Consider the following 13,719-nt stretch of genomic DNA (forward strand, 5'->3'; position numbering starts at 1 on the left):
AACCTTCTACCCAGAGCTGCCTGCTGACCTGCTGGCCAGGATCCCTCCTACCTCACTGTGGAGGCCCAGGCCACACTGAGGCCAGAAGTCTGGGTCCTAAGGAAAAGCCTGGCATCTGGGATCTGCGACTACACGCGCCTGATGTAGTAGGTCCTGTGAGTTCAGCCCTCCCAGAAAAGTCTAGGGTTGAGTTCCAGTCCTTATTCAGAAAGCCCCACCCATTCCCAGCCTGAGGCCCTCAAGTAGCTGCTCCTTCAGGAATCCCCCATCCCCCAACACACACAGGAATGTCCTTTCTCACGGAATCCCCTCCTCCTGGAGACTCCAGGCTCTGTGCCCAAACTCCTTCATCTCAACATCTATCTCTTAACTTTGTAAAAAACTTTGGTGCACCGTGGAGCTGCTCCACCTTTGGAAACTTTCCCAGTTGGCTAGATTGATGAGCGCAGGGGCAGCAACCTAAGTCTGAGAACTGGTGGCCCCAGAAAAGGAAATAAGTAAAACTCTGGGAGAGGCACTGGAGGCCCTGGGCATATGTGAGGGATTGGGTGCTTGATGGGATCCTGCTGGCCAGGTGGGACAAACCCATGATGCTGTGCAGGTGGCCGGACTCTTCCCTGCCAGTGAGAGCAGGAGGGTTGTCTCCCAGCCTCTCTTCAGAGTGTGAGTGCCTAGGCCTCTCTGCCTTCAGAGAACAGTCCCTGCCCTGGGTGGCTCCATCCCCCCACCACACACCCCTGTCAGCAGCCTCCACTTACACCCACCCATGTTTACAGCCAAGTAGGGGAGAAGGAACTCTTTGTCTCTGGGCCAAAAAAGTGGGTTTGGGAAATAAGCAGTTTGTCTATTTCACTTTCAATAGCTTCCAGGGAAGAGGGGTTGTGAAAAACAGGGAAAAGTTTAGACAAATAAAAACAGCTGATGACAGAGGAATGAGAGGGAGAATTTAGCCTTTTGAGTTTTTTTTTTTGTTTTTTTTTAAAGCCTTGCTGCATGGGTCAGATGTTGATTCTAGCCCCCCAGAGACAGGCTTGTTGAGCCAGAGAGGGTGGGTACTTGGTCTGGGGCAGATTCTTGAGGCAGCCAGTTTTCTGTGACATCAAGTGCAGTCCTTAAACAGGCCAGCACTGTTGGCCGTGGCCTTGAGATCATCTTACAAAGAAGTCAGTCACAGAAACATGTGCCCAGATTCACACCCTTACACACCCAAGGGCATTAACACTCACACCCAAGAGGTGAGCAGGTTTTAGTCAGCAGGGTGGGCTGTTTGCCTCTTTATGTCACCTAATGTCAACTCTCTGTGCTCTGTGCTGAAACCTTATTGTCCAGGACCTCCCCCCACACACACAACGTAAGTGGACAGACCTGGACACAGGGGCACTTTGGGGATAGAGGCTGTGACAAGTTATCCAGGTGCTGGCAATGGACGAAGGTCTGGCTCAAGAGTTGACGAGAATGTCATCCATGACACTTTCTTCCTTCTGCCTACTTCTTCCCTTTCTGTGCTTCTCTAAATCAACCTCCAGACTTCTCCCAGGTACATTTCTTCTCCTTTCCCCCCCCGTTTCTTCCTTATTACAGGCCATTTTCATCTCTCACCTCCTGCTGGAGTCCCTCCTTCCAGTCCATTCCCCATAGAGTAGCCATGCTATCCCTTTTTGAAAAAAAAATTCGATATGCTCTTGCCTAAAGTTTTTCTAGGGGTTTTCATTGTTCTTAGGATACACCAGTTTTCTTTATTTGGCTTTAAGGTCCCGGGTGTCTTTCCATTGGCCTCCCTAATCTCAGTAAAGAGTACAAATCCCTTGACCTCTAAACTCTGGCCACACCAGTCATGTGCTGCCTGCTGCCACTGGGCCTTGGTACATGCTATTCCCCCAACCTCCAACTGGTGGGACTGTTCAGGCAGGGTCAGCACGGGACACTTGCCACCAGAGAGTGCCAAATGAGCAAGCAACTTCTCTTCTAATTCCTCACTTCCAGCCTCCCTGACACAGGGTTAAGACACAGCAGTATGAAAACTATCTGCAGCTACTGCATCACGAGTTCGATCCCCAGCCAGGGAGCTACCCACATGGCACAGCAGACCTCTCCTGACTCACCCACTACTCCCCTCAGCAGTGTATTTCATTCAATATGCCTGTTCTGCTCCCTATTCTGTCTCTGGTGAATCCTCTCCCCCCACCCCTCTGGCCTGTAACCCAGTTCTTATATGCATAAATAAATAAATCTTAAAAAAATTTCTCACCTCTATGCAGTGTATGCATAAATCAAGAGCTGCAGAGGAGGCAGTGGTAGGAAGAGGCTTTGCCTGAGACCAAGCTGCGGCATTCAGACTACCCCCCACTGACCCCCAATATATTGCAAGACTGCGTAGGGAAGGAAGAAGTCAGGTTGAGTCATAGATGCACAGGCCACCTCATGTGGTCAGAGAGCAAGAGAGCTTTTTCGTTATCTAGTGTTTCCCAGGTGATGGTCAGTTCTGTTCAGGGCTCCTTGGTCCTGGACCCATGAAGCTCCTCCTGCTTTCAGGATGTTGCTCTGTTTCTGCTGCCATGATGACTGAGTCAGAAACAGGAGTCTCCCCAGCCAGAAGACAATCTGGCTGCCATGGGCATACATCCTTCAGTCACAAAACTGAGGCTCCCCTTCCTGCATGGTGAACAGTGAGCACATTCTCCTCGCTCAAATGGCAGCCATCTTTGATGCCTGGAGTTGCAGTCACCACGAATGTATCTCAGTCTCCCACCTCCAGCCTTCTTAATCCCTATGCTTTGCCTCCACACTCTTGCCAGCCTCTCAGTCCAGCAGTCCTGGGCTGCTTTGTGATGGAAATGAGTGACCAGTGGGATCCTCTTGCCATCGGGTTCTGACTGATTTTAGGCAGCGAGGATGATCCAGTAGAGTAGGTCCCCTGAGCATACAAGAGCTGGGGTACAGGCCAGAGGTGTGGGGGATGAGAGCATTCACCAGAGACAGAGTGGGGAACAGAACAGGTAGATCTACTGAAATACACTGCTGAGGGGAGCAGTGGGTGAGCCAGGAGCGGTCTGCTGCGCCATGTGGGTATCTCCCTGGTCAGGGATCGAACTCGTGCTGCAGTGGCTGTGGATAGCTTCAAAGTGCTGAGACTTAACTCTTTGTGCCACCAGGGAGACCCCTCAACCTACATTTATTGAAGAGGCAGTTGGCTTGGAGCTCAGGAGGCTGCCGTTCTCCATCATCCTTCAGGAAACAAGAGTGGTAACAGCAGTGGTGACATGGCAGAGCAGCCAGAGCTACTGTGAGCCCTGCACAGCGCTGCCAGCTTGATGGACTTAATCCATCTGTCCTCAGAGACTCCCACAAGGTAGTTTCTTACCAACTTCATTTTCTAGGTGAGAAAATTGAGGTTCAACCAGGTGAACTTAACTTTCATAACCAAGACCTGGCATCTGGAGCTGGAATCTGAAACCAAAATTCCTTTGACCCCAGATTTTTCCTGCTTTGCTCCCCCTAATTCTGTTCTCCCTCTGTGTCTGTTTCAGGTGTGAAAGTTGATTTTAATGGACAGATGCCCTTTCTTTCTTTTTTTTTTTTTTTAAAGATTTATTTATTTATTTATTTATTTATTTATTTATTTATTTATGCAAGCACTGGGTACAGTCAGAGGTGCGGGAGAGTGAGAGAATTCACCAGAGCTAGAGCAGGGAGCACAGCAGGCAGAAGGACCGAAGTACACTGCTGAGGGGAGCAGCGGGTGGCAGGAGAGGTCTGCGTGCCTTGTGGGGCCCTCCTTCGGTGCCAGGGGAGCACCCGGGGATCGAACCGGCGCCGCAGAGGCTGCGGGCAGCTTCGCAACCCAGCGCTCAACCGCTGCACCACCGGGGAGGCCCTGGACAGATGCCTTTCTTGACCTCTGTACACCTCTGTCTAGAGACCTCTCTGAATCCAAATCCAGAATGCTGGCCAAGAAGATTCCAGAATTGGACATAGCCCGAGAAGATGATAGAACAGATTGTGCAGGTGAAATGTACTCTGTTGTTTGGGGCTCTCTGGGACCCAGTCCAGCCCTGTCCAAAGTCTGTGGGTTCTCCATGCCCTGAAGGAGCAGAGCTGTGGAGAATGCCGGTCAGCTACTTGATTGGGTCTGCCCTGTCTGTGGCTGCACATGCCCTCTCATCTCCTGTTTTTCCTGCCAGGCTTGCCAGGGTGGGCTGAACTGACCCCAGCTTTGGTGAGGATTCATGGGACACAAAGCCACCTGGGGAAGCCAGCAGTGGCAGGGAGAGTAGCCCACTGGTCCTGGGAGAGAATCTTCTTTGAACCTGCTGAGGGGGAATCCAGGTGTGGGGAGACCACCTGCTGGGCAGGCAAATGATGGCAGCGATGCCTTCCTGGTCAAGTCAGATGGACTTTCTTGGACCTTCCAGTTTGGCTGCTGCCTCTCTTATCAGGAGAAGCCTTGGATTCTTTCCACCCCTCCATTTGTCCAGACCACCTTTACTGATCACCCTCTGGGGCTGGCCTGCTGGGGTGTGCAGTGAGGGGGATGTACAGGACTCTAGTTATCTGTCTCACGTGCTGGTACACAGAAGGTTAGGCTATGGGGGCACCAGGTGCCAGGAGGCAGCCCTGTTCAAACGACCCTCTGCTGTGTGGCCTACGTGATCGCTCATTGAGTCTCAAGTTCAGACTTGCTGTCTTCTCTGCTCCACCCAGCCTGCACATCTCTGCAGCCGATCTGACCTGTCTTCTTTCTGCAGCAACACACGACACACAGCTCATAGAACTCCCTTCCCTAGAACCCTCTGTGCTTCCTGGTTTAACAAACTATCTTTTGGGGAGAATAGCTTCGCACCTCCCTGTGTGCCAGGCTTCACTCTCCCTCGCCAGAGCTTCCGGGCCCAGCCCTGTAACATGAGCCTCTATGTCCCTTCCTCCCTCCCATCTGGTAATCACCACCTAGTTTACGGAGTCTAGAATTATTTTTGTTGTGTTTTGCCAGATTGTTCCTCTGGGCTGTTTGTATTTCACAAATGGGTTTTTTATGTTTTACAAATGAGTGAGGCCATCTGGTAACCGTTGCACACTTATTTCATTTGGCGTCATCACAAGATCCATCCACATTGTCAGGCTCTGTGTTTCTTTCCTTTTTTATTTTTTTTTATTTTTTTTTTTTTTAAAGGTAGTTTTTTTTGTTTTTGTTGGAAAGATTTATTTATATATTTATACAAGCACTGGGTACAGTCAGAAGCGCGGGAGGGTGAGAGAATTCACCAGAGCCAGAGGGGAGAGCAGAGCAGGCGGAGTGATGAAGGACACTGCTGAGGGGAGCAGCAGGCGGCAGAAGAGGTCTGCGCGCCATGTGGGACCCTCACCCGGCAGCGGGGGATCGAACCGGCACTGCAGAGCTTCGCAGCCCAGCACTCAACCGCTGCACCACCAGGGAGGCCCCTCTTTCCTTTTTTAAAAAAAAAAATTACTTATTTATGTGTAGAAGAATTGGAGTGTGGACCAGGTCCAGAGGTGCGGGGATGAAAGGATTCCCTAGACACAGACTGGAGAGCAGAACAGGCAGATCTACTGAAATACACTGCTGAGGGGAGCAGCAGGTGAGACAGGAGAGGTCTGCTCTGCCATGTGGGTCACCTCCCTGGCCCGGGATTGAACTCAGGCCGCAGCTGTAATAACATGATAGCACTGAGACTTAACCCCTATACCACAAGGGAGGACCCAGGCTCTTCATTTCTTAAAGAACCTGCCTGTCCTGCCCCAATTTGCAGAGGTGTCACTGGAAGAACCACAGAGGTAGAAGCTGCACCCAAAGTCTTTTTTTGAGGACTTAGAGGACCCCCAAAAGGTTGTCTAGAAGGTCTAGCGGCTCAGCGACCCCTTGTGTGAATGAAATTCAAGGGAACAGGCAGATTTGGGGTTGGCCTTGAAGAAGCTGCATTTCAAGTCAGATGCTGTTAAACAGAAACTGGTTTTATTGAGCATTAAGAGACCCCATTGGGGCCAGAAAGGACTGGGAAAAAAAGGTACGTGTCAGTCTCAGGTAGGGTGCTGCTTGACTCTCTCCATCCTGTTCCTCCTCCAGGAGGTTGTCCTGGCTCTCTCTCCTGCCTCCTCAGACTCCAGCCAGGAGGCTCCCTGGGCAGCCACAGGAGCCCACTTGGTAGGCTGGGCCCTTGTGAAGGCCACTCCGCACCTGCTTCCTGCTCCCGGATCCCCCGTGCGGACTTTTCTTCCCTCTGCCCGAGGAGGGACTCTAGAGGATTGAGCCCAGCAGCATCAGGCTTTCTTTCAGTCCAGTCTGCCCTGGGGTGTTCAGAGCAGCCTCTCACTTGATACCTCAGCTTCTGAGGCTCCTTTCCGTGGCCACTTAGCATGGAAGGAGACTCCTGGCTGAGGAAGGCACACACGGAATGGCTGAGTTTCTAATCTCAGGTAGTGGACAGTGTGGGGGGTGGGTCACTGTGGGAAGAGGCGTTAGCTGTCCTCTTTACAGAGTGGCTCAGCCGGCGAGCTTCTGTGGGGTCAGCCTCCTGCCATCATACTGCAATCGTCGAATTTTGGGGCGGGAGCAACCAAGATCATTATCTGACTCTGCCAGAGACCGACGCCTCTTGGGAGCGCGGTTAGGGACTGGCTTCTGTGCTTCCACCTTTACTGGTGTGGCCACAGGCGCATCTCCATAGGCCCGGTAGCCTCCAACCAGGCAGTATGTCTCCCCGTGCCAGCCCACCTGGGTTTCTCCACACCCTCGGTAGAGGACATGGTAGTGGCCAGGTGTAGGGGGAGAAGCTGGAGCCACCGCTGCTAAAGAGAAAATCAAAAGGGCCTAGTCATTTTTACTGTACAGTGCGCCCTCCCAGGACCTCCCCTGTCTCATGTCTCTCCCTATTTCTGCCTGAAGCCCTCCTTGGCATCTAAACCATGTAGGGGTCTCCTGGAGAAGGGATGTTGGCTACAAAGCCAGCCTGTGGAGCCTGTCAGCTGTACCTCAGAAAGTCTGTTTTCTATTCCCAGAGAAAACAATCCCCAAATAATTACAATCAGAAACCCCTTCATCTCTCCCACAACAGAGTGACATTTTTTAAGGTCTGTGTTACTTTTGAGGTTGGAAATGCCTTTCAGTTTTTGGAAAAGAATCTAATTTACATGATTAAGCCCCCATCCCATCTTGGTGACTTCTCTTGAGCCCCTTCATCCTGCCTGTTCAGCCACAGTGAACTCCGGGCCTCTCATACTCTGAGCTAGATAGATGAGGGAAAGGCCAGACACCGGAGTGACCCTGGGATGCAGTGAAGGGTCAGTTTCCAGCCACCAAGTCTCAGAGCAACCCGAACTCCGAGACACTATTTCCTCAGACCTGCAGTCTCGCTATCACTTCCTCAATCCGCGTGCCTCCTCCACACTTCCCATCCGCGCGACACCCCTTTCCCCACTACTTGGCTTCTCAGACAGGGATGTTTCTGAGGGCACTCAGGCGGATGTCTGCATGACAGCGGGATAAAGGTGTGTGGGTTTGAAGCTGAGGTTCATGAGTGGTTCTCGATAGTTCTTCCTCCAACTGCTCTATTTATCACTTGCCAACAAAAAACACACTTGGCTTTTACTGAGGTCGTGGGGAAAGGGTCTCAGTGGAAGCACGTAGTCGCCCAAAATGAAAGGCGATATTTATAAAGATCAGAACCTTCCTGAACACTTGCCCAGAGGTGCCATTTCACTTGCTCTCAGCAGTGAGCGGCCACTGTGGTCTGTGTCCGAAGGCCATTGGTGATAGCTGGGGCAGTTCAGAGTTTTGGAGGCCATATGAGGTGGTATATACATCGATGCCTCTTGTGCAGATGCCCGGCCTAGGCCTACCTGCTGTGTTGCCCTCCCAGGGGACTGAGGACAAGTTAGAGTGAATATAGAAGATCCGGTCAGACATTCTCTCTCAGGAAACCAAACTGATTGGTGTCTCGTAGAGAACTGGTAGAAAGCTTCCCCAGAGCACCACGTTTCTGTAGTTACCCTGCCATGGAAACAGTGATGCAACCTGTGAGGTCATCATTAGTCTGTGAGGTCACATAAGGAACCTGAGGGGCAGGCCTCAGGCTTTTGAGGTTTTGTGGACAGTAGGGTGGATGCAGAGGCGCATCCTGCCCGGGCCCTGACACCTAGCCATTCCTTGTGAAACATACCTATGGGCTTAGCACAGTCAGTGTTCCCAGGAGGGCAAGAGAAACCCACATTCTGAGACTGGCTTGAGAGGCAGGACTACCTGACACAGCTACGTTGTCAGGCACTATGTATTAACAGTTGGAGAGGCAGAGATCTGTGTGGACTGGGGGATCAGGGAGGGTGCCTTGGAGGTGGGCCAGAAGGACAGGAAGATTTGGACACATGGAAAGGAGGGAAAACATTCTATTCGAGGATAAAAACAGACAAGCTCTTCTTTATCGCAAATGCAAATTCGTAAAACCCTCAGTATTTTGTTACCATGGACTCAAAGAAACAAGAGGTTCAGGGCCTACCTGGAGTTAGGCAGGCAGTGGGGAGGTGTTCTGCTCAGTGGTGGGGCTTCCCAAGGGGGTTTTGATTCGTAGCTGATGACAGTGTGAGGAGCAGTGCGTCACATTTCAAAGGGACAGTGGGAGAGATGTTCAAGGTGCTCCAGGGCAAAACGAGTGTCCCTTGTGACTAAAGTGGGAGTGGGGTCATTTTAGTATGAAATTCAAAACAAATTCTTCATGACTATAAAAAGAACAACCTAATTTACAGTTCTGACATCCTCCCTGCCCCCCGCCCCCCATGAAAGGGTAGGCTGTCAGCTCAGCAGCAGCCAGGTAAAGGTGAAAAGCATGGTCCATACTATGAAGAGGTGTTAGTAACAGATGATTCGGTGCTACTCAGAGGAGAAAGAGACAAATCTGCCTCAGCTCTTAGACCAGGCCTGTTGGGGCAGCCTTTGGCCAGTGTGGTTCCTGGTCATAACCTTCCATGGGGAGAGTAGTCCCTATTGCTGAGGACATTTGTGTCCTGGGGCTGCTGTGTCCCAGGGGATGTGCCCAGAAGACAGAGACTGCTGGGCTGCCATTTTGGAGGGTGGACAACCCTAGCATCTTCTCTCTACTCCCAAGATGCTTGAATTAGGGTGGCACATGTTAGGAAAGATGAAGTCAGGCCTAATGAGAGAAAATTGCTTTGGGGGAGAGATAGGAGGTAAAGTGTGAAGGGAAGGGCTCTGGAGGAAGTTCTCCTGGCAGGTTCTCCCTCCAGTCCTCTGGAGAGATTGTCTGGGAACTCCTTCTGATCTGGAGGGGTACTGATGTCTCATGAAGACCTGGCTGGGACTTTTGGGAAGGCACTATACTTCAGACAAATGATTTGTCAATCTTGAGAGAGCTTGAGACTCACCTGCGGATTCCATAAACAACTAAAAGATACTTGTGTGTGGATTCTTGGGCCAACCCAGAGAAAATGTATGTACCCAGATCAGGTTTGGGGCCCAGGAGTCTGCACTTAAACTACTCTAGGTATAGATGTAAAAAAAGGATATTTAAGGAAAACTGACATATAGATATTTATGCAAGAACCACATTTGTGAAAAGCTGGCAGGTGTAAGAACACAACCCTTGGTACAGACAAACCAGATTCTGTCCTGTGTACCTGTGTGATCTTGAGCAAGTTCTTTTATCCCTCTGAACCTGTTTCTTCATATGGAAAGGAGAGCTAGGGTTATACATTTAGTGCCATGTTCTGTTCTGGCAAAGGCTCCCTGGGCCTATTTTTATTCTCTGTAACCTTGTCCTTATCAATGTGCAACTATCGTTAAATTCTTTTTGTGAAATGTTGTATTTGATTCTCAAGTGTTTGTTACTTTAGGCAAAACTTATATAATGGTGCAGAGAATGAAACCAAGGAGATTTTGAGAGGATGCTATCTGCTTATTTTGCCAGTTTTGTAAAAAACAGTTTTATCCCCTCTCTTCTTCCTCCACCAAGACATAGAAAAGAAGGCAGAGGCTGGAAGTGCACTCCAATACTTTGGAGTCACTTTGCCTTTTATTCTCCTGACAGGAGATTTCACCAAGTGTGTCCAAGCTTGCCGAAGGCATTATTGGTGAAGAAGACTTCTCTCTACTGTTAATCCCATTCACTTTTCCTTCTCTGAGGGGATTAATGGAGATGCTTTGGGGCAGGAAATAAAATAAAAATGTTAAACTAAAACAGCAATTGAAGGAAACTTTTTCCTAGATGCGCTAGGTTAAGGGTGTGAATCTTCTCAGAATCCAGTGACTTCTACCCCAATGGTAATTATTATTGGGGAAGACCCATGAAAACATCACTTGTTAGAAATGACATAATACAAAGTCAAAATCCACTTTATTTGTCACGAATCATGTGAAAGACTAGAGAGCCAAGCTTAGAGGCTTACCCTCCAATGCTGGCCGACAGCTTACCTTTTGAAGCTAGTTCACTAGATATTCAGGGAGGTTATGGAGAACCCCAGTGCATCCTACTGATAAGTGTGCTCACCCACCCAGGACTCAGGGAAAAATCCCTGTTATGGCATCACATTTAAGCCAGTTGAAATCAGGATTGCTAGGGCAAAGGCTCGCTCACTGAGGACGCTAGTCCTGGAAGGCTTCTTCTCCGGCGAGCTGCCAGCTCAATCTTCTGAACCAGACTCACATCCCAGGGATGGGTCACAAAGCTGATGACAGTGCCTGGCACCTCGCTCCCCACACGGCCCACCCTCCCGGCTCTGTGGATGTAGTCTTGCAGGGTGAGGGGGAAATCATAATTGATTACTAGCTCCACCTGGGTGCTGTCCAAGCCCCGAGAGGCTATGTCTGTGCAGAGAAGTATGTCTCGGGACCCATTCTGGAAGCCCTGGAAGATACCTGCTCTCATTGAGGCTGGCATTTGTCCCTGCAGCCTTAGGTGTTGGATTTTGTGGTCATCCATAATATACCCAAGCCAGTTTACAGTGCTCGAGGTATTACAGAACACCAGAACAGTCCCTGAAGGGCCAGTTCTACTGGCTTTTTCATGGTGTCTAAGGATCTGCACCAACTCAGTCACCTTCTCTGCTCCCTTCAGTCTCATAAATGTCTGTCTGACATGAGGCATGATGCAATGGAGTTTGGAGCTGGTGATGGTGGTTAGGGATTCAGGGCTGGCAACTTTATTCAGCAGCTGGCTTACACCTTCGGGAAATGTGGCCCCAACCAATATTAACTGAGCTTTGGGATTGAAGGGGTCCTCTAAGTCAGCTGGGCCTTCTGCTATATGGCTCTTCTCCAAAATGTACTCCACCATTTCCAGGAAGCTTTCATCCAACAGTGTGTCTGCCTCATCCAATACCAAGAAATAAAGCTGCTCCAGGCTGATCATATGACGCCTTAGGGCCTTCCACAATGCCCCCGGAGTGGCCACCAGCACATCTGCCGGAGGCTGTTTGGACAGTTGCAGACTGATCCTACTTATGCCATGGCCTCCGCCCAGATCCCGCACCTGGAGGCCCAAGGAGCTGCCCAAGGGTCGGGCAACGGCCCGCACCTGCTCAGCTAATTCTCGGGAAGGCACAAGGACCAGACCTCGTGGAGCAGGGATACGACATGAGTCCAGGTTTGGCCAGCCCAAAAGTCGTTGAAGCAGGGGTAGCAGGTAGCTCAGAGTCTTGCCACTGCCGGTTTCTGCGGCGCAAAGGACGTGACGGCCACGAAGCAGTGGGGGAATGGTGTTCGACTGCACCGTTGTAGGCCGAACGACTTCTGGCGCAGCCTCCTTCAGCGCACTTAGCACGCGGAGCTCCAGACCCAGATCCGCGAAGGTGCGCTCGCGCGAGAGGTTCGGTTGCGCCGGTGCCTCGCGTTGCACGCGCTCGATGGAGAAGTGGTCGTGGCACGTGCGCCGATTCTTCCAGCCGCGTGAAGCGAGCGGCGCGCACTCCCAGCGGCCCAGCGTTAGGCGCGCAGGCTGGTTCAACTCGGGTCGCCGCGCCGAGACCAGCAGAGGACCGGGTCGCACCAGCACCGGCCGCCGAGGGCTCCGCCTGCCCTGCCGTTGTTCCTGCCGCGGCTGCAGAGCCCGCGGGATGCGCACCACCGGGAGAGATTCGTCGGGATTGCGGGCCGCGAGGTCCCGTCGAGGCGTCAGGAGCACCCGAGATGCACGCGACAGCAGCCGCGTCGGCCTTGCTAGGGCCATAGTTCGCTTGGTGTCGGAGAGGCGCACGGTAGTGACGTCAGGAGCGCGACGGGGCTTCGCGGACGGTGGCCGGTGAGGCTCAGTAAGGCCTGCGGAATTGGCGAACCGCGAGGAAGGAGGGAGGATCTGTGGAGTTCAGCGGCCGCGAGGTCTGTGGGCTCGAACGGGGCATGGCGACGTCGCGACACGGGCCACCTTTGGGGAAGGGCGCGCAATGGAGGCAAGACCAGGTGCCGACGACGCGTGGCCAGGGGAATCTGGCCTCATGCACCAGGAGGGCGGAGGGCTTCAGGCATTTGGGTGGGGTAGCCTGTGATTCTCCTTTGTCGCCCTCAAAGCTCCTGTGATGACTTGTGCCTTTTGCGTGTCTCCTCCTGAAAACTGCGAGGGTGCGGAGATGTTCTCTCAGATGTGGTGCCCACGCAAGGTTTGCTAAGAAGTGTCCGTGGAGAATCTGAATGAATGGTCAGGCCCGCGGTCGAGACTGGAGCCATGTGTCCCAGATAGCACCTCAGACATCCCTCTCTGAGGAGAGCCCAGAGCCTAGCTGGTGGCCTTCAGCTCATTCTTGTGAAGTGGGAGGTTAGGTTTTTAGGCTTTATTTCCAACGGACTGGTTTCTTCACACTTTTCCCCTTACTTTTCAGCTGAAGTTTAATCCCCTTTCCCTTGTTTCTCCTCCCAGCTTCTCATCCTGAACTCAACACTCTTGAATGCTAGCCCCCCCCCCCCCAACTGGCATCCCAGTCAGATACCTAAAATGCTTGAAGTGTAGTAGTGAGACAGGACCTGCTGTCCTATGGTCATGTATATTGTTTGTCTCACATGGCCCTGGTCAGGCAGAATAATTTACTTGAATTCGGATGTTCAGGTTGCAAGGAAATCCTACATTATTTGTAGTTCATGAGCAGATCTGGAAAATGGGTCTCAGATCTTTTCTGTGCCCCACATTGCCTGGGCAGGGAGATAAGGTAAACGTTGATAACCATCTGGGGGTGTTTTCATGTTTCCAGAAAGTGTTTTAGTTTTATCAAATACGACTTACAAATATACTTTTAAAATTTCAAATACCATTTTGATACATGAGTACTCTTTCTGGAGAGTTGTTAACTAGTGGAGGAGAGAGCCATTGGAGAGAATAGTGGTTCTTAAGTTAGGGTGATTTTTGCCACCCTGTCCCCCAATCTTTTAGTGCCCAGAAACATTTTTAGTTGAGCCATCTAACGAGGTGGTGCTGGCAGCTAGTGGGTAGAAGCCAGGGATGTTGTAACATCTTATAATGCACAGAACAGCCTCAAAAGAATTGTCTGGCCCCAAATGTCAATCATGCATTGTAGAGAAACCCTGGAGAGAGGATGAGGACTGCGGAGAGGCTGAGGTCATCACATCTGCTGTCACTTCAGAGAGGCACATTTGCCAAACTCTTGCTCTGGCTCTGCCCCATCCCCAGAATCTGTAATGGGCACATTGATGCCTTTGTTTGTCATGCCCTTGGGGTCAAGAACTTTGGGGTTCCCGAAAACATAGGAAGGAGT

At 51.3% G+C, this 13,719-nt stretch overlaps 2 protein-coding genes across 2 annotated transcripts; both read right to left on the minus strand.

Annotated features, from left to right (window-relative positions):
* Nucleotides 1-6,496: 6,496 nt before the first annotated feature.
* DPEP2NB (DPEP2 neighbor) lies at nt 6,497-7,918 on the minus strand (the record flags this gene model as incomplete). Its single annotated transcript, XM_084257192.1, has 2 exons — nt 6,497-6,801; nt 7,852-7,918. 2 exons carry the CDS (start codon nt 7,916-7,918, stop codon nt 6,497-6,499), a joined length of 372 nt encoding a protein of 123 aa, XP_084113318.1.
* Nucleotides 7,919-10,526: 2,608 nt separating this feature from the next.
* On the minus strand, nt 10,527-12,185 carry DDX28 (DEAD-box helicase 28; the record flags this gene model as incomplete). Its single annotated transcript, XM_084256706.1, has 1 exon — nt 10,527-12,185. One exon carries the CDS (start codon nt 12,183-12,185, stop codon nt 10,575-10,577), a length of 1,611 nt encoding a protein of 536 aa, XP_084112832.1. The 3' UTR covers nt 10,527-10,574.
* Between the last annotated feature and the right edge of the window lie 1,534 nt (nt 12,186-13,719).

This window comes from Talpa europaea, assembly GCF_964194135.1.
Source record: "Talpa europaea genome assembly, chromosome: 16".
Classification (NCBI taxonomy): Eukaryota; Metazoa; Chordata; class Mammalia; order Eulipotyphla; family Talpidae; genus Talpa; species Talpa europaea.